This window comes from Trichoplusia ni, chromosome 10 (genome assembly GCF_003590095.1).
Source record: "Trichoplusia ni isolate ovarian cell line Hi5 chromosome 10, tn1, whole genome shotgun sequence".
NCBI classification, from domain to species: domain Eukaryota; kingdom Metazoa; phylum Arthropoda; class Insecta; order Lepidoptera; family Noctuidae; genus Trichoplusia; species Trichoplusia ni.
Genome location: NC_039487.1, coordinates 525,666 through 545,387, shown reverse-complemented (window position 1 = coordinate 545,387; position 19,722 = coordinate 525,666). Strand labels below are relative to the sequence as shown.

The 19,722-nt window shown below is 35.1% G+C and overlaps 1 protein-coding gene and 1 non-coding gene across 3 annotated transcripts in view; both read right to left on the bottom strand.

Annotated features, from left to right (window-relative positions):
• Window positions 1-1,584: 1,584 nt before the first annotated feature.
• The window catches only part of LOC113498262, a 73,919-nt gene continuing 55,781 nt past the window's right edge, over window positions 1,585-19,722 (bottom strand). Inside the window, exons 2-8 of one of the 2 annotated variants that reach the window (XM_026878210.1) lie at window positions 16,053-16,220; window positions 9,971-10,087; window positions 9,510-9,606; window positions 5,943-6,052; window positions 4,246-4,353; window positions 2,771-2,875; window positions 1,585-2,653 (exon numbers count right to left, since the gene is read on the bottom strand). In XM_026878210.1, the coding sequence (XP_026734011.1) occupies window positions 2,521-2,653; window positions 2,771-2,875; window positions 4,246-4,353; window positions 5,943-6,052; window positions 9,510-9,606; window positions 9,971-10,087; window positions 16,053-16,219 (837 nt within the window). In that variant the 5' untranslated portion in view covers window position 16,220 and the 3' untranslated portion in view covers window positions 1,585-2,520. Of the gene's footprint in view, window positions 2,654-2,770; window positions 2,876-4,245; window positions 4,354-5,942; window positions 6,053-9,509; window positions 9,607-9,970; window positions 10,088-16,052; window positions 16,412-19,722 lie in introns of those variants that run through there. The other variant, XM_026878211.1, reaches the window with a different exon arrangement.
• On the bottom strand, window positions 7,938-8,010 carry Trnar-acg. Its single transcript has one exon. It is a non-coding gene; the product is annotated as a tRNA-Arg (tRNA).

Genomic DNA, 19,722 nt, shown 5'->3' with positions numbered 1-19,722 from the left:
TGTAACTATCTTTATTTCTCAAAAAAACCACCAATTAATATACATTTTAAAACATTAATTTATCAATGGATAGGTTAAATTGTACCTACTTAACGGACAGACGCGGCCTTATTATTATACATTTATTTTATTGTCCATGCAACGCGTATTTATTGTCCAAATTACATTATTATTGTCTTCACAAGACCGCGCTGCGTTTATAAGTGATACTATTCATATATTGTCTTACACCTGAAATATCGAATGCATAATATACATAGATAAAATTGACAAGATAATTGAAGAATATACACGTAGTTTCATATTTATTGGAATTACTTTGTGCGAGTATCCGAACTCGCCCCAAGAAAATGTTGCAAGAGTAAAATATTTTCCCCAATCAATGGCGAAATTATGATTGACAAGATTGGCTGTATGCATTCGATAGTTCACTAATTTATTTTTACTAACTGATATGGCTAAATTCATATGGTAGGTAAGTTTTGCGGCAATCGCAAAGATATGTAACTGCGAAGTTCTACAAGGTATCGAAATGTTTCCATATACTTTCCATTAGTTAAACAACTAGATTATTTGTAATACGCATCCAATAAACACTACTCAATGTATTTATCGACTAACTACCTAACTATTAATGACTTTAAAAGACAATAAAATAATTTGTAAAATTCTACAGAATATTGTTAGAAAATTATATATAAATAAAAATATGTATAGATATCTCGCTAAATCGTAACATGTAGGATAGGGGCCATCGTAAGACAGCCCACGTTAATAAATAGAAGATTAATGAATTCATTGACTTGCTTAAAGCCACAATATATGACGTGTAATATAATTTTAAAGCCAAATTTTATAGTCTGTGAGTTTATGTCGACACATCGTCGATACCTATATGTCGACAGTTGATTAGATATAATAATATATATAGTACACAAATAGGTAACAACTTCCTTAGAATTACAGCCTTCACTTTCAGTGCGTTACCGATTAATTGTATATAGTTTACAGCATAAGTCTGCAGATGCCGGTTGAGGTCGTGTTATTAGTTGACGAAGTAAAGAAGTTATTCTTTACAGGAGGAAACATGCGAAGGATATTAAAAGCCTTTTGGTGTTACTGATTGACAGTTACCTTCGTGGCTGCGTCGTTCCTATCAGGATCAATAAGTACACAATAAATATGCCTTGCGGCGCATCACTAATTTACAATTAACTATGTATTACAATAAACATGAAACATTAAAATGTAGTTAAAGCATTTTTCTGTCGGGATTCGGTTGCGCTACAATCGTATCGCTCGAACATCAACGTAAGACCGTAGCCCGCACAGCCGAAGCCCCCTAGCCGTCTTGAAGGCTTTTGATTTATAATACATGGTAACGATATACTTAGCGACTAATCACAACAATTATCAACTATATTTTTGAGACAACTGAATACACAGACCACATAGATTTTATTATAGTCATAAGCTAGTATTTTTTTTACTATGCTTTAAACACTGAGAAATTGCGTAGATGTTAATACGATAACTAACACAAATATACTTAAATTAAACTATGATTAAATTAAATTAATGATATTTAAATATAGGGTAAAATACTTAATAAATTATTATAATACTGATTACAAGTAAATATATCGTTTTCGAGTATCTACATATACGCGCAAAGTAAGTTAAAAAACTATACTCTGAAGGTCGAAAAAGTACTTGACGAGAGTAAAATACTTTTTCGCTTCGATTCATTTGAGGTCGTCGGGCTCAGACTGTACCTCGTAATGCTAATAAAAGTTTTAAATAAACGAAAGGAATGCCAATATTTTACACTTTCAATTTTGCGCAAAGAACTTTCCAGAAACGAGTTGAATCGAAGCGAAAAGCAGATATTAACTTCCAGCCGGCTAGCCACCGCCTTTACTTTACTTCATTATTAAATTCCTAATAATATTTATAAATGAATATTTTTCTTTTCCACGCTTATAATTCTACTAAACATCAAATTGTAAACATCCATACAGTTATTGTCAGATTACATTTTAAACATTTTTATTGTCACGATTAACTTATTTGGAATTGACGGCAATGCGATAATTGCTCAAATCGTATATATAATGTATTATTGTCATTATCGGAAGTACCGTATAACATTAATATGTCCGTTCGACCTAGGGACTCGAACATTCCAAGAAGAAATCCTCCTAAATCCTTAAACCTATCGAAAAATACAATGCGATTATTCAAAAGGGGTATATTAAAATTCAGAGATCGCATATCTACATCGAAAAAACCTCGGTTTATAAATATAAAAATATTGAAAGGTAATGCAGAGAAAGCTCGTATCTTAGGTTACGAGTGTCGTCTAAGCGAAAGCGTTTAAGATATGCTTTCGATATGACATGTTAATACTGATATCTGGAGTTAAAGCCCATAAGTGTTTTGTACATTAAGGGAGTTAGTCCCTGCAGTAGAGTGTTGTAGAACGTGGGGTCGTCCTGTGGGTCGGCTGGCCCTGAGGGTTCAGTAGTAGGGGACAAACTCGGGGGCGGCGTACTCCAGGTAGGGGTGGTAGATAGCGCGGCGAGAGGGGGGCAGCATCACGTCGGAGTAGCGGGAGAACTGCGAGATCTGGCGACTGCCCGCTGGTGGTTTCCTGGACAAATACATTATTAATACAATTCCAGGTTTCCAGTATACAAATCATAACAATTTCATTACACTGTGAGCTTCTTTCAGTATATTGGTTTAAGGGTATCAACGAATTTCTTACTTGCTGTGCCTGGAGCTGGGTTCGTCAGCAGGGTACTCCATCTGCAGTGGCTGCAGGCCTCGGGGTTCCTGTTCGCCGTAAGTGCCGTATACGTAGTCATCGCCGCTGTAACAATATTATCAGGTAAGTCACCACTATCAACACACAAAGGGAACATTTCATTTTACAAACTTCTGTAGTCTACTCGTTCCTCACTCCAAGGGAGCGGGAGTCCATAAGATTCCCTACTTACAAAAAAAGGTAATAATAAATAATCTCATCATCTATATGTGGAATCAATACTATACCCTATTAAATACAGTAGCTATATAAACGTATAAGATACGGTTTAAAACCTCTATTGTAAAATAAAAAAATAGCAGAATGTACAATCAATATCCATCAATCCTTTTGTCCTTATGTAACAATGTATTCAAGTTATTTTGCACCGTGTTCATAAAAGGAACACCCGTATCGTAATTTAACTGACAATATTTTAAAAAAGAATCTATAATGAACCGAAAAAAGAACGAACGCGAACAAATTTACGAAAAAGTGGATAATCTTATAAACGAAACAGACACAAACATTAATTCAATTCCAATAAACATACAAAGTTTAAAGAAAACAAAGATTGGCCCTTATCGAAAGCAATTTCGCCAAAATAATGACATATCGTTCAAATAGAGTATCTTGACAGATTTAATAAAGGGAAAAGGCGGGTAAAATTGTGAGACGTAGGTAACATTTCAAGGAGTCGGATTATATTTCCCTTAGACGGCACTTTTAATTTTAAGGGGAAAAGCGTCGCAGTAATGGGTCGGTGGGCTCAGATTAACATGAACACGCCCGCTCGCTCAACAGTTTGAGTTACGTTTTGTTATGTAAAAATATGTGAGCGTCGTTAAACGAGACGGGGAAAATTCTAACAAGTGTTGTGTGTGGTAAATTGGGAGTGTAGTTATACAACACTGATTAAGCCATAGAGATTGCTGAGCGGTCGGGCGTGATTTGAATATAAAATTCTGTTAATTTCGAACTTACATTAGGGTTTATGTTTTTGAGATGTTTAATTATATTGGTTTACATTTATATGGATGAAGTTTGTCTGGTTTATAGATTAATGTCACGTTATCACCTACCTGGCATCTGGATAGGTATTGCCTCCCGTTTTTCTTGCCAAGATAAAGTAGCCACAAAATCATTTTTTTTAACTACGAAACTCGCAATGAGGAATTTAATCCTTGTGTCGCGGAGGTATTATAAACATTCAAGCCACATGCACAAAGACACTCAGACTCAAGAAAAGCATTCGTGGTTCACACAGACGCTTTTCCGACACGACACCTCGCGTACAGTAGGTTTGGCGTAGCGAGTGATAAGTAGAAATACATTTCAATAATTAAAAAAAATATATACATTTTTAGAGCATATTTAAAATATAATATTCACTTAAGTAGTCATTAGTAAAAGTATAATATATGTAAGATATTCACCCGCGTCCAGATGTAAGGTCTTTGAGTTCCTGTTTCTGCTCTGCCTCATACTTGCGCTGCAGCTCGCGGACGTGCTCTTGACGGATCAGCTTCTTCAGAGCCTCAAACCTGAGATAAAATTACATTTATACGAATTCTATAAAGGTATTTTACCACTTCTTAATGTTAGTTTGTCGTAGTAAAAGATTGCATTGAGCTAACAGTTATGCAGGATCAGAAACTGCACTTCATTCAAGGTGGCTAGGCTGAAGAAAGACAATATATCTCTGTCTCTGTCTCTCATATCGTACAGTTTTCTTTTATTTTCGAGCAGATAAGTTAGTAAGTACATACGTATCTTAATTATGTATGTATCTATAATTTTAATACACCCCAAATGCTGAAACTTGTTTTGAAGACCTTAAAATTATGGAAATAGCATGAGAGTATAATTTGACATAAATCTGATTGACGAACACAATGTACAAGTTCGCTACATTAATGGCCAATCCTCTAACAAATTGTGCTTTCAATCTGAATGAAATTCTACAAGTATTCCTCGAATTTAAGAAGTATTCAAGGAGAAAGATCCCATTCATTACTTTCAGGCAACAAAAACTCTAAAAATATTGTTGTTCTCAGAAAATAAGCTTAGGAAACCGCGCCATGAGGTGAAATAAATATTAAACGAATAACACAGACTTTATCAAACGTAATGCCGCGAAATTCGTTCTATTTTTAAAACAGGTCTGAATGCGACCATTTCAAATACACTTTTAAAAATAAAATAACTTTTTGAAATGCTTTTTTATTTTATTTTAAGGCTTTGAATTCAAGGTTTTAAATAGTATTTAATTTTTAATTTTCGGAAAACTTAAAACTGTATTTAACGGAAAAGTATTTACAGTTTTATTTCTTAGAAATTCGCTGCTAAAGGTTCAGATTAAATTGGTAGAAGGTGAGTAAAAATATCGTTTCTTTAACATCATTCGATTTTTTAAGACTTAATGGCGTTGGAATTATATTGTTAATTGCAATTGATACTAATGAAGTATTTTAATGTAATTTTTAGAGATTAAGAAGGATGATTTTATCGAGTTTGCTAAGTCTGGAGCCCCTGTGGACCTGATCTTTGAGAATCTAATTAAGATGAGGTGTCGCTGACATTTCATTGAGACGGAAAATTAATTTTAGCATATTTAGCGCTAATTATCCTTTGTTAAGAAGTGAGATATTTTTAGAATTTTCTCTAAGTTCTTAAACATAGCTCATCACTGGGATGTCCGTTACACAGTTATAGATTTTCTTTAGTTGATATTATTTAAGTTCATTGACTACAGAACTATTAAAAAAATATAGTAATTAGTATTTTTATTTGTTATCAGTAAAATACTAATATCTACAGCAATGTAAAAAGTTTTCAATATGTCGTTATGTCCTGTTAAAACTATATGGAAAGTTTTTTATTTATATAATTCTTGATACCAAAAGGAAAGGTACTCCTAAGCACTTCTAGTAAAGTAGCAAATTCTGAAACTAAAAATTTTTGCCGTGGTGAAAGTGTTGCTGTCTAGTACTTTACACCCTGGTTAATCAAGATCCATATCAAAATAACAACAGCCAAGCATCAACCTCAAAAATCTTTGGTTCCTTTTTTTTAATTAAAGAAAAAGTGCTGTACCCAACTGCTTGATTGCAGACTAATATCCTGCTCTCACCTGTCTCGCTGCGGAGGCACCATGAAGGTAGGTCCACCTCGGGGTCGTGACGGTCCAGGGTATCGCAGGATCTTGCCAGAAGTATGCGGTACGTTCAGCATGCCGAACATCTGAAGACAAACACATTGTTTAGAAAATGTATACATAGCAATCATGCTGTTTTTCGACAATTTTTTGGAAAGGTATAAACATTAGGACATAACAAAATATTTTATAACATACTTATAATAATGCTTCGACCGATTTTCTGGAATACTACTTTCCCGCTAACTCCCTAGACGCAGTATCCATATTTTTACGAAGCTTCCGGAACTTGGTAGGTGTGTTTTTTTATTGTATTTAAAACACATCCAGTATTTGATAACGGCACCACACGGAGTGTGCCTTGGGATAGTACTCGACACCTAGGACTTGACACAAAATATAATGGATACCTATAGGCGGGTGGCAAAGGTAAGTTAACCATGACAATCGAACTGTGCGCGCTATGCCGGTTCTGGTTCTAAGTAAGTAGGTGTGACTTTGTCCATGTAATTTAAATATTTGTGAAATCCCCATCTAGCCAAACATTACATTCTTACTTTTTTTAACGCTTTTTCGAAACCGAATCGAAAAACACACGATTTTAATAAAACTATTCCGCATCATTTCTCTCTTTTCTGATACAAGGCGGAATACAATAGGTGACCTTCACGTCACTAATAGTGCCCAATGTACCATTGTAGTTTGGTTTGTCGTGTGTAAGCTTATCTGTTACGTAGAATTCTGTACTTATTTCCTGTTCGGCCTTTTGACTTCGTAAGACGCCTACGCCCTTTGCCGGCCTATTATCATGCAGAGTTCTGCGCAATACTCATTCTTGGTCAAATTAATCTTACTGATTTTATTAAAATTGCAAGGTAAAGCAATTTCATACATTGTTTGTGCAAACGTCAAAATATTGACTTTAATTTACATATTGTGAATGATATAAAGCTGTTGTGGGTAGGAATATAAACTGATGAAAATGTTTGAGTAAACTGCATTGTCAATTTTATTGACAGTATTAATACCATTTATGATTTATGTCAAAAAATGTGTACAGTAATAGAAGTCTCTCTTTTAGTTTTCTTTGATTACATGCCTTTTTATATAGTATTTTTACATCAAATTAAATTATAAAAATAATAAACTTGTTGTTACGCCACTCGCCAACAGATGGCGCTGTAATAAATAACCTCAAAATCCCGAAAAACAGACAATAATATAGGTAAGTAAAGCAGTTCAAGATGAATGCCTGTGCCAGCGTGGGTGGCCACTGTGCGTAATGACCGGCCATATTGTAAAGGTCACGGTACCAATGTGCCACTTTTGTTATTTTGTAGAAATTGTGCGATTGTCGACTGCGTTGAATGGCTACTCAATGAGGCGATAATTTGTAAATAGTTTGGCTTTTTTAGTCTGTATTTTTTATAAGTCGAGGAGATTAAGCTTTTGTGTAATTGTCCGAGTAATAATACCAATACCTCGAGCTTAGAACCCGTTGAACATGTTCTTTAGAAAACATTAAATCTATTAACTATTTCAGACCAGTCTTATAAACCGGCTAAGAGATAATCGGAGTCGCGGCACAGGTTTCGTTCAAATGAGCTTATAAGTATTTAAAATTATTTAATAAATATGCACAAGCATCTGAAAAATTGTTTGAGAAGAAGCTTATTATGCGATATATATTACAAAAATAAACATAATTCTAGGGTACTTAGCAAAAACAATTTTAATAATCGAATCAAATTCTCAATTAAAACTGCTTTTAGCAAGAAATTGGGCCAAGGCTCCCACGAAATTGAATTAATAACTAATTATAATAAATTGACTGAGACGACAGCCATTTAATTGAACAATTAACCTTTTCACATCAAAAAGAATTACGATACACTTTATTTACTCTAAGACTAAGAAAAATAATACTAAGAATTTAAAAAAAGGACAAAAAGCTGCTGCGTATTGTTTTAGCGACCCTGCCAGGATTCGAACCTGGAATCTTCTGATCCGTAGTCAGACGCGTTATCCATTGCGCCACAGGGCCCTTGATCGGAGTCTCGAAAATAGCTTTCAGTAGCGGCCGCGCGGTGGCTATGTGACGTCACTCGATACGATATGGCTGAACGATTGGGTTCTTTGATCAAAACTGGCGTTTGATATCTCTTGTGTTATTTTGTGAGGTACGTTGCAAGGTATTAAAAAGAAATATATTATCACAACGAAAAGATTAACATTCGTAGCTATCGAAGCAAGTAAAAAAAAAATTAAATCAATCAGTAAACATATTCAAAAGAAAGACGTACTATAATCTATAAATACCTTATAATTATAAAGATTATTCTATTAAAATAACAATTTACGAAAACGTTTTGTTAAATATAACAATAGCCCATTCTCGAGTACCTACCGAGTATGACAAAATTGTTTGTGACAATGGATTAAAAACTCAATTCTTTTTTTGCCATATAACGTAAGAAAAACACAATAGGAGCTAACTTGAGGTGCTAAAATTGAGCTAAATTTATTTATCCTTATTAAATGACAATGTTTTCAATGGGACATTAAGTTTGTAATGTTTTATTTAAGGTCCAAAAATATCTAAGCGAAGCTTTCTTTTATGAAATGTATTTTTGAAATCTCAGAGATCGATTTCAACAGTAAGTTTTAAGGGCGAGCCGGACTCGCAAAACTGAGGGTTCCGTATAAATCGCCTAAAAAAAAAAAAATTTCAGACGCAAAAATGCAGACGGTCACTTACATGACCCAACGAAACGCAGCTTAACCTTTTATTTTTTGGCGTTGTAACGAAATAAATATAATTGGACTTTGTGTCACAAGGACGGACTTACAAAGGAGGTTAACTATTGAACTTAGAACCCATTTCGAAAAGTCTTAAACTTAAAATTAAACTGAAGTCAAGAACACGTTGGAAATATTTCATCGATCCGTCTCATTTAGCACAAATTGGACCCTCGATAGATTACCGCATAGTTCCATCAACTTTAGTTTTGTGGAGCTTCTTTTCAATAACTTTTATTAGCTTGTAAACGTGACTTGAGATCGTAAAAACTTTTCACAATTGTTATTGCGTAAGTTGCGAAATGTTTTTGTAGCCGTGGGTCCTATGTACGGATTTATATGCGCGGGATGGCAGGTTCGATTCTGAAGCAGAGGCACACCGTCACAATTATATGAATTTTTAATTATTCTAAGACACCACTGATAAATGGTGAAGTGAAACGTGTGTAAACACTTTTCCGGATGGGAAATCCTCAAGTGACTTCAGCTTTGGGTTGAGCGGAAGGGGAAGTCTTACTTCTACTGACTAAAAAGAACCCATTTTCCTTACTTTGCCCTTCGTGTACAGGGGACACGGTAACTCTTTCTCACCTGTCAGAACTTGGATTAAGAATATCTGGAATTATCAACCAGCAGTGAGCTAGCCTGGTGATCAATGCTCAAACCTTTCGTATAAGGGCAGAGGCCTGTGCCCAGCATTGGGAAACTTATAGGTTGGTATCAAAGTTGGGTAAAAAATTGTACCTCATCATAGTCAGGAGTGCGCACGACGTTGGGAGGCGCCTTGGTCACCACTCTGCCGTATGCCTCGCGAGCCATGGCGGGGTACTGGTATCGGAACCTGTTGGAAACAAATATAATAAATACATACATTATTCATATACTGATCTCCGTAATGTTACCCGAATTTTCTTCATCTTTGTATATTTTATTTTTTTAGCAAGGAGCATCAGCGAACGAACCAAGTTCGAAACGGTGCCACAATAACGATGCAGAAATAGAGCTGGTAGGCCACTTGGCCAGACGAATTAACGGCAGGTGGAGTTAGATGGGTCGACGATATAATTAAGTTCTCAAGTCGAGTCTGGATGAGGCTGGCAAAGGACCGTAGAAATTGGTACGAGAAACTGGAGGCCTATACTCAGCAGTGGGAATACAAAGGCTGTGCATGATGATTGTGTACATAAAGAGACTAGTTTAGTTACCTAGGAGCGGCTCTGGGCACAGCAGTGTAGACGGGCCACTCGTTGTACATCAGCGGGTCGCGATAGTTGTTCACCTCGTTCATGATCTCCGGCGCACGCGCTTGCCGCTTCGAGAATCTGAAACAAATAAAACCATCAGTATCACTGATAGGAGTTAGAGAGGGATTAATGGGATGTCATCTTCGATCAGTGTTTAAGGTCCATTTTATTGTCTTATCGCTGGACATATAAAAGCAGAGTAGGTTATAGACAATTAAGCATAATATTTGACTCAATCTTTTCAGACTGTCAGACACATTTCTAAAAAATATTAAATGCAAAAAGATGAAATGTATGGCAGTGGCGGTTAGTAACATCACTTGCTAGTAAAAAGCGTACTGGTAAGTGACGTCACACGAGATATAATTTCCTGTATCCTCTTCATTTTTTGGACAAGTATATATACTTCCTCTAGACAGCCGATGATATATATTCAAAAGGTTCATTTAAACAGCAAAACATACAAACTTTGTCTTCTACAATCTTATTGCAAGTTGTCAATTTTCAGTTATTACAAGCTCCATTCAACCTTCATCACCGTAATATCATTAGCTGGAGTGCCAGCGGCCTTAATAAAGAGATTAGTTCGCGATCCCTAAGTGCCAGTAACATAACATTAAGGTCCGTTTACTCGTCACGTTTAAACTCGTTTTAAAATCCTATTTAAACAACAAGTGGCCGCTTTATGGTTATTCGTCATTTTATTTAGCAGCTGGAATTTATTACGTTGCAGTAATTGTTTAGTTTGAATGTTTGTGTGCATGTTGCTTTTCTTTGAAAGTATTTTACATCTTTCATAATGAATTGGCGTCCATTTATATTTACGCTACTATCTAGACAGCGACAACCGACCAGTGTCTAGTTAACAAATTGAAAAAATGTAGATGTAGATTTACTAATATTTGAGTCATTTAGGTAGAGCAACTACACGGATAGTCGAGTAAAATAGGTTATCACGCCAAGCCTACTGTGCGCGTCGTATCATGGGTTCGATTTTCGCGTAGAAGTTTAGTGTAAGTAGTATTTCTATGTCTGGGTGTTTTGTGCATGTGTCTTGCAGGTTTCTGGAAAATCCTGTCCCTGTCCCAAAATTCTGTCTTTTTCTGGACTGTATACTTTATGAATCCACGATATTTAGTAAGAACTAAAAAACTCTTAGAAGCCGAAACCATCAGAAGGCTTTCATATTTTCATTAACCAACTTCATCTTGCAGCTCACCTGTAACGCTTTTTTATCTGAAGTCGTTTTCAAAAAGTTCAATTTGTACAATAAGAAAACTTTGAAATTATTTAACAGCCTTCATAATATCTTACAATTATTAAATAACTAACCATTTAACATTAAGTCGTAACCAACATTTTACTGAAACAAAGAAAAGAACATGGAATTCTGTCAACCATTGTGTCATAGCGTAACCCATAGTCTAAAGTTTAACCGAAATTATGAAAGTTCAAATAAAAGAAAAGTTTAAAAGTTATGTCAGAGAATGTTTTAACAGACCATTGAAATTGTTTTAAAAAAACTTTTGCACGTTTAATTTACTTGTACTTTTGTTAATTTGTTATGAAAAGAGTTGAAAACTGTTTGGATTTATTTTGTTGCGATATTGTTGTGATCGGCGTATGATTGGTTTAGCTGTTTTGAAATTAGTTGCTAAGTTTCTTTGAAGCTGAAAGAACTTTAAGTTTTTGGCATATTTCGAAATACTTATAAATGTTGTGGTTGGTCGGTACATCATCGTCAACATCCTTCAAAACCCCACTGTTGGGCTTAGGCCTCTCTTTGTTTACTCAATTCTCCTCTATCTCTCACCTAATCATCTTTTTAACATTGTCTGCCCTAGGAGACCGTTAACCACTTAAGTTTGCATTAAAACTGATGCGTCGAGTGCGCGACAGCTCCAACAATCTCGTTGCTACTGTGGCCAGATGACGGATGACGACTCACAGAGCGTCATTCAGATATGTAAAATAAGTGTTTTGTCTTTTAATTTTAATTTTCTCGTTTTTATTTTATTTGTATTTTAAGTAACTGCTTGTGTATAATTTTAACTCTATGGATGTTATGTCTGAAAATAAAGTTTTATTATTATATTATATTATTAAAACCAAGTGCAGTAACATATAAAACTGGTCACGGTTCTGATCAGTTCATCGTCCAGTTAGACAGAAAAGAATAATCATAATATACTTTTACGCACTTATTTATGAATCGAAAAGATTTAGAAGAGGAGAGATTTTATTTCTCTGGATATTCAAAATGACAAAATAGCATTAGCAACTTTGAACTACACCAAATTAAAAGTTTGTTTTTATCTCCGGTAAAGGAAGAAGTGCATAAAATACTCGTATCCAGCAGGAAATTCAGTCAGAAATCCAAACCACAAGGTCCCACAACGGGCCACAGATCTCCCATTTCTCTCCTTTCGTATTGCAGTAATTTCGCCAAAAACTATCTTGAAGTTTTGCCTATAATCATGCAAAATTTTATTGAAGTTCGATGTAAAGAAATGTACATACGTATAGCCTATCATTATCAACTGCACTGCACACATTTGGCTTTTCGATTCGTGGGCGTACAAAGGCAGAAAGGTAATATTTATAAATGGTCGGTATTGGAGTTAAATGGTGTGGTTACCAGCCCTGTCACATGCAGAAGTGCTCTCGACTCAAATCGTTCCACTGAATTACCTTCTTATGTGCTTTTATATTTTGGGCGTACATCGAAAAGACTTAAAAGCATTTTTTACTAAAAATGTACGAAAAATTTCTTTTTAGTATCACTCACAAAGTCCTTATATGTAGAAAATAATGCAGAATGATTTTCAAAGCATTTTTCACTTTCGAAATGATCTCTTTAATTTAAGTAGATTTATGTCAAAATAGAAGTCTATAAATAAGTCATTTGAGCATTGATCACCACTCTTTGCGAATGGTTAAATACAGTTTCCAATATTTAAATTCAGGTTTCAGGTTTGATCACGATGTTTTTTTTCATCGTTTATCAGTGGTGTTTTAGTCATAGACACCACTGATAAACTTTGACTAGTAATACTAGACTTTGTTACATTTATAGGAAATTACTAGTAACAAAGTCTTTTGGTACTTTTCCTGCGCTGAGATGGCACTGTACAGGTCTGATGAGAATGTATGCGAGTGTTAGTGCGTGTGTGTATGTCACCTTAACGGCTGGAACGATTTCCATGAAATTTTGTATCGCGGTAGTTGACATCTTAGAATAAAACATTGGTTACTTTTTACCTGACTTCGTTTAAGGAGTGCAATGTATTAGCAGCATAATGAACATCTAAATCAAATCCGGGAGTAAACAGCTAGTCAATAGGTACATAAAATGGCAAGGCCACCAGACCATAAATATAAAGTTAATATAAATGCAATAAATCCGAAGCAACTTTGTTCTGTAATGCTCAAATAATCGGTATTAATAACATTTAATAGTAAGTTTGCCCTCCAAGAAAGGACACTGGCTTATTTTAAAGGCAATAGGTTATTTGACAAAAAGAAACTGTTTAGACCGTAAGACAGACTTCCAAAAGATATCCCAAGATAAGGTTTCGTAGATTTTATTTTATCTCATAAACATATAATGGAGGGGATATATTTATTTAAAATTTCGTATGACGCCACTCTCTTGTAAGTGCAAATTGTGTTTTTTGGATAAATAATACAATTTACACATCTTTGACAGTAATTACAAGCTAGAAAATCTGACAACCAGTCTTACTCTAAGGAGTATCATGTTGCCAAAGTAACCAAGTTGGGAAGATCAGATGTACCCAAAAAAAGTTAGGAAAACGCTAGGCCGATAATAAGGCTGATAAATGGGATGAAACCAAATCTTATGTTTTAAGATTTTTAGAAGTTGTTTCCAAAACTATTTCAGTATCCTACTTTGAAATCTCGTTTAGATAAAAGAACCTTATTTCTATCTAGCCTTGTATCGGCAGTCGTGACAAAAGGCGGTATCATTACAGTCTCCCCTTGTTATATCACATTATATTCCGCTCAAAACGACGGCTTTTATGTAAGCGTATCGTTCTCTTGACGCTAATCTCCGATCATTATATTATCTTGATAGAAAATGTTTAAACGTGGTTATTGTGTATTGTTCATTATTTTATCGTTAAAGGTATCTACACTCTTAATAAGTTTAAATATAGATGGGGGTACTGTAAAGGGTCTTGGTAAAATACATTTAGGGTACTTATTTAATAAGTGGCAAAAAAGAAGAAGTGAACGTAAAGATAAGAGCATCATCTTATCTCCAGCTCTGTCTTGTTTTCTTCTGATACAAACTCACACGTGTAGTCCCAGATAGGAAATTTATGAAAGGATGGAAGGTACGTGGCTAGGAATAATAAGTCAAGTGTGAGTTGAATTCGCGACCTTAAGTCTTCCGTAGAAATTGGCTTAAGTACAATTCAATTTATTTTAGGTTGATTAATATGTCCTGCGGCAACAGAAATACAAGATCTGAAAAATTCAACAATCCCACGGTTCATACGATATAACATGGTGTCAGACGAACAGACAGCTTTGCTTTGGTAATAGGTTTCCCTTTCTACACTCACGAAATAATAAAAATACCATTGTTCGAATAATTTTACTTTAAACATTAAAATTCCGTAACTAAAATAAATTTCCCGAAACTCGTAAACACTTGTCAACACAAACTTACAAAACCTTGTTAGACGCCGATATTTCTCAAGTTCAGTTTAATGCCATCAAATAACTTCGCGGACTGTATCGAGTTTACAAAGTGTTACAATTAATATCGAAGCTGGTTCAATATAAATGGACGTAGAATATCGACTATTTGAATTATTGTATTTTAGTGAAATTGCAATTATGTAAATGGAAACGTAAAGATATTTTATCGGAGTACTGGTTTGTATAGTCATGAACAGCATATTAAGATATTGAGACTGCATGGAAAGCTGACCCACTGTCACACCGATTCTATCTACGTAGAACAAGTCTCGGTGTTTTTGTGCAGAGGACTTGAATGTTCGTGAAACCGCGACACATGGATAACATGCCTTAGTTACTTGTTTAAAAATAATGTGTCTACTATCCTGAAGTTTTATAACTTAGGAGAAAGGGCAAACTAGAATAAACATCACTACATTTTCTTTAGTAATATTTTTAATGAGATAAATCCGACACACATCCAACATCATCAACTAACGAAAACTACCCTGCAAATTAATAGTATCTATGTACCAGAAAAACAATTGCGAAAAAGAATTTGAATGCGTATTGAAATCATTTAGTAAACAACAGAAGCAAGAAAACAATATTCTCTACTCCTAAGATACTCTCCTACACTCCTCAACTGCGCTTGGGAGACAAAAAGATAATGACAATAGACTGTTTTTTGTTTTTTTTTGCCCCTAGGCGGGTGGGTCGATGTCACTAAATTTTAGTCCGGAAAAACGACCATAGCAGCGAAGTGTAGTGCTTTTCCAATTTTTTTTGGGTTATTTAATCCTCTAAATTAGTACTTAGTCTAATTTATTGTGCCATTTACCTCAAAATGTATTGAAGTTTGCGAATTGTTCCTGAATATCAGTGTTGTTTGTTAGTTCTTGTTATAAAGGCAGGTATTTGACCATAGGAATGTTACGGCGCCATTGTTCTTAGTTTCAAATTGCGGAACAATGTCAATGTGCCGAATTATAAACAATTTGTCGTCGAAAGTAGATTGTACGAAAATTTATGTGAAAGTTTATAAGGCATTTTCAGATTTAGTATAACTGCTCCTTGTCCGTGTAGTCTTATGAACTTTACACATATTCACACAGCTTAACGACTAAAGAAATTTACTTAATCCCATGTCGAGAGCACAGTTGGGGCAGGCATTTTTTTTTTGACAAAAATCTCTATCTACGGCTGGAGCCTTATCGGAGTTGAAAAAACCACTTCGGAAGTGGAGAAAGAAGCTTGCCACTTTAAATGTAGTATTTATCATACATCACTATATCACCCTCTCCTAACTTTGTTTGACTGAAAACGCACTTACCTCCACATAGCCTTCAGTTGATCGCATGTCGGCTCATCGGCCTTGGCAAGCTCGCGGTCGCGCACGCGCGCCGGCCGCGGCGACATCAAAGCCTCCTGGTCGAGGCGCTGCGCAGCCACTGCGCAAGCGCAGGCTAGCACGCTCCATGCGCGGATTAAAGACCACATCCTGAAACAAAGGATAGGCTATTTAAAGGACTTGTTCATATGATAAGAAATACACTTATGCTGGAAAACGAAAAATTTCGAAGTATTTCATAATGTCGGTTCCTTATTCATAGCCTATGCCTACTACTTGCACAGCTTTCCTACAGCAGCTCTTGGAAGTTTTGCAATGTCTTGAATTAATAAAATTGTGTTTATGAAAGTCGTCCTTCCTCCGCAGAACTTTACCAGCTAATAGTAATAGGGCCTTTTTTACCCAGTTGAAATCCTCATGGGCCCTCTGATCCTTAGCTAAACAACCTCATTTTGAAAGCTCATTAACGAGGTAGAACCATTTGCGAAGTTAGAAAGTTGTCCATAAGCGACGGATTATCCCAACAATTTGCTATACATATATATCTCTAATAGAACGTACTAAAATACACGTGGGTGTATACACCTACATGGGTAAGTTATTTATGAAAAGTTATTTACTTAAATGCGTCATCAAAAGCAAAATTGTAAGCAAACATCAGAATTAGGACTGGGGCTATACATTTTGAAATGAGGATTTGATAAAGCGAGTTGTTGTTCTCTATGTAGGCGCGAGTTGCAGATTCTATCCGAAAGCATGCAATGTGACTTTATCTCAGTTATAGGTATGCCTTTTATTAACTATTTTGAACTATCCAAACGGTTAAAAATAACGTTAGGACAAACTGGGATCCAAATACTTGAATCCGATATCGTTAACCCATCGCGAGTCAGTATGGTGTTCTATGTCCAAACCATTCCTGGATAGGATGAGACCTGCGCCTATATTACATGTGTCTTATCAGAACTTGCTTATCGAAATGTGCAAGAACGATAATTAGCTGACGTTCCATAAATTATAAAATGATCTTTACATTCTACGCAAAACCCCACACAAAAATGTCATCCATAAGTCGCGGTCCATTCACAAAGATTCAAGTCACATGCACAAAGACACCCAGACTCAGAACAAGCATTTGTGGATCACAGTTCACACAACTGTTTGTCATACAGGGTCGACTTCTCGCCACGTCACTCACAGTGGGTTTGTGGTGACCTTTACCACAGTATCAGTACCTACAAATGCGTCATGTTATTTATTACTATGCTTCGCTCTTGAATGCCTGTTCCCGTCAACTCTTGTTTCCGACGTAATAAATACAAGCATGCATTATCTATATTCTGTTCTAGAAAGTTGTGCAGGTAATATCGGTAATATAGAAGTTGGAAATATGTGGTATTAGTTTTAAAGTTATGATGTGATGCCAGTGTTATATTTATAACTAGTGAAGTTCTGCGGTTTTATTTATAGCTGAATTTTAGTTTATTGGGATTTTTCAGATAAAGTATCCTGTTCGGTATTGCATATTAATAGACAATAGTGGCTATGCTATGTTTGCTTGTAACGCGTTTGTGAATAAACTGATATATGTATTTTAATAAACACAAGGTAACATTATGGTATGCAATAAAGATTTGATTTGATTAAAATTTGGTATAGGCTCGACTCTGAAGATTATAGGGTAGAGTAGACATTTTGGTCAGGCCTCACTGCCTGTGCGTCCGACACCACGCTGAATATCTCATAACCATGTTGCTGTTGCCGATAAAAGAAAAAAAAAACCGAGAATCAAAGGTTCGTACCTTTTTAAGTTTTCTTCAGTCTATGTTCAACTTTCGAGAGGGAGTTAACTGTTACCTAAGTTGTATCTAAACCAGTTTATCAATTTTGCATAAAGGAAAGCACCCGCGGTCCGTTCTTATGCACTTTTGGAGTCATCAGGATATTATTGAAAAATCCTCCTTTGATTTGTCATAGTCATAGGCTAAAATGGACTCATTTTTGCATCTTAAACCAAGCACTGAATATTTGTGTTTGGTTTGGCACATTCGATCTTCATATACGCATGACATAGAAAGTAAATTCCTAACCTCAACATTTCACGTATATTCTCCTTGTATATTCTATTTATTCTGCTACATGTACAAAAATAGTTTGATAGCACATTTCATAATCAATTTCGATACGAAAGTCATATCCAAACTTTCAACAGATTTTTTTTCTTCCATTTTATCGTGAGTGAGGGTATGATCGAAATCGCCCACGCTCACTCTACCCAACACTATGTACACAGGGCTGTCACGCTGAAGTAAACCCGACCTACTTTACACCTAGGGCTGTCCGTTTCATTTTATATTTGGGGTTAATTGGAAATTGGGATTAATTGAGGTGTTGTTTAAATTAAGTTAAGGAATGAAGTTGGGTTGATGATAGAATGAAGATAAGATTAAAAAATGTCGATTGATAAGAGAAAATAATTTTGTTTTCATAAATTGTTCTTTATTGCAATGTAAAAAGTTAAAATTTTCAGAAAGTGAAAGTTTTTCTCAGCTAATTCCGTCAAACTTTAAAGTACAAAAATAATGTATAATTTTCAAAAAGGCTTAATTTATATTTTGCGCTTAAACTACACAAATGCCAACTTCAATTAATTTAATTTGAAGAACAATCTATATCATAAAAAAACTAGATACCTACATAAAAAATCCTCCAGGACAGCCCTTTGTTTACGATTACCTCAACTGAGAGTAGTTCCCCACGTTGTTTGCTCAAAGCTCACGGTGCCGCGTCCAAAATGTTTATTGAGCCCAGTCATGTGTTAAACCTGTACCAAGGTCTTTAAACGAGTGATAACGATGTGGAAGCAAGATAGAGTATATGGCGTACAGCAGCCTCTCCCTTCCACAATGACAGCTAGTAGTAAGCTCGCATTGGTTTCGAGTAGAGGGCGCTACTGGCGATTTTGGGGTATGTTTGTTTGGTGAAAGGAATTAGCAACGTTAATGGGTTTATTTTCGGTTTCGTTTTTTTTGTTAATATTTATTCTTACATCTCATGAGATCTCAAGAAGAACACAAATTGTGGGTCAGCTTCCGCAAACAGGAGAAAAATGGTTCAACCCATATAACAAAAAATGTTGATGGAATTGTATGTCATTATGAAAATCTCGTAAATCAAATCAAGATATTGAAAAAAAATCAAACAAAGATATTATTAAAAAACCTAATATAAACTTAATTGAAATCGTTATTTTTAAATAAATAACCGTTCGGGGCTGTATTTTTAAGATAGAACGAATATCTATTGGTCCTTCGAACACGTTTGTCAATTATTTAAACTACATTACAACATTATTAAATAATGTACAAGCAAAATAGTACTAAATTAATTAAGCTTGGCACACAAAGAATATTTATTTACTATCCTAAAACCGTATTTAAATATTTTATAAAAATATTAACAAGAATTCGGAGGCAAAATTAATTTATTTGACTATCTGGAAATACCAATTGGAAAATCTTTGAAAGGGTCAGAATTCTGCCGGGAATACTACAAAGTCGAAGTTCTGCGGGAGTTCAGCATTCGAAATTTCCAAAGAATGAACTTAAGGAATGTGAGAACGAATGAAATGATCGGTATGGATCGAAATATC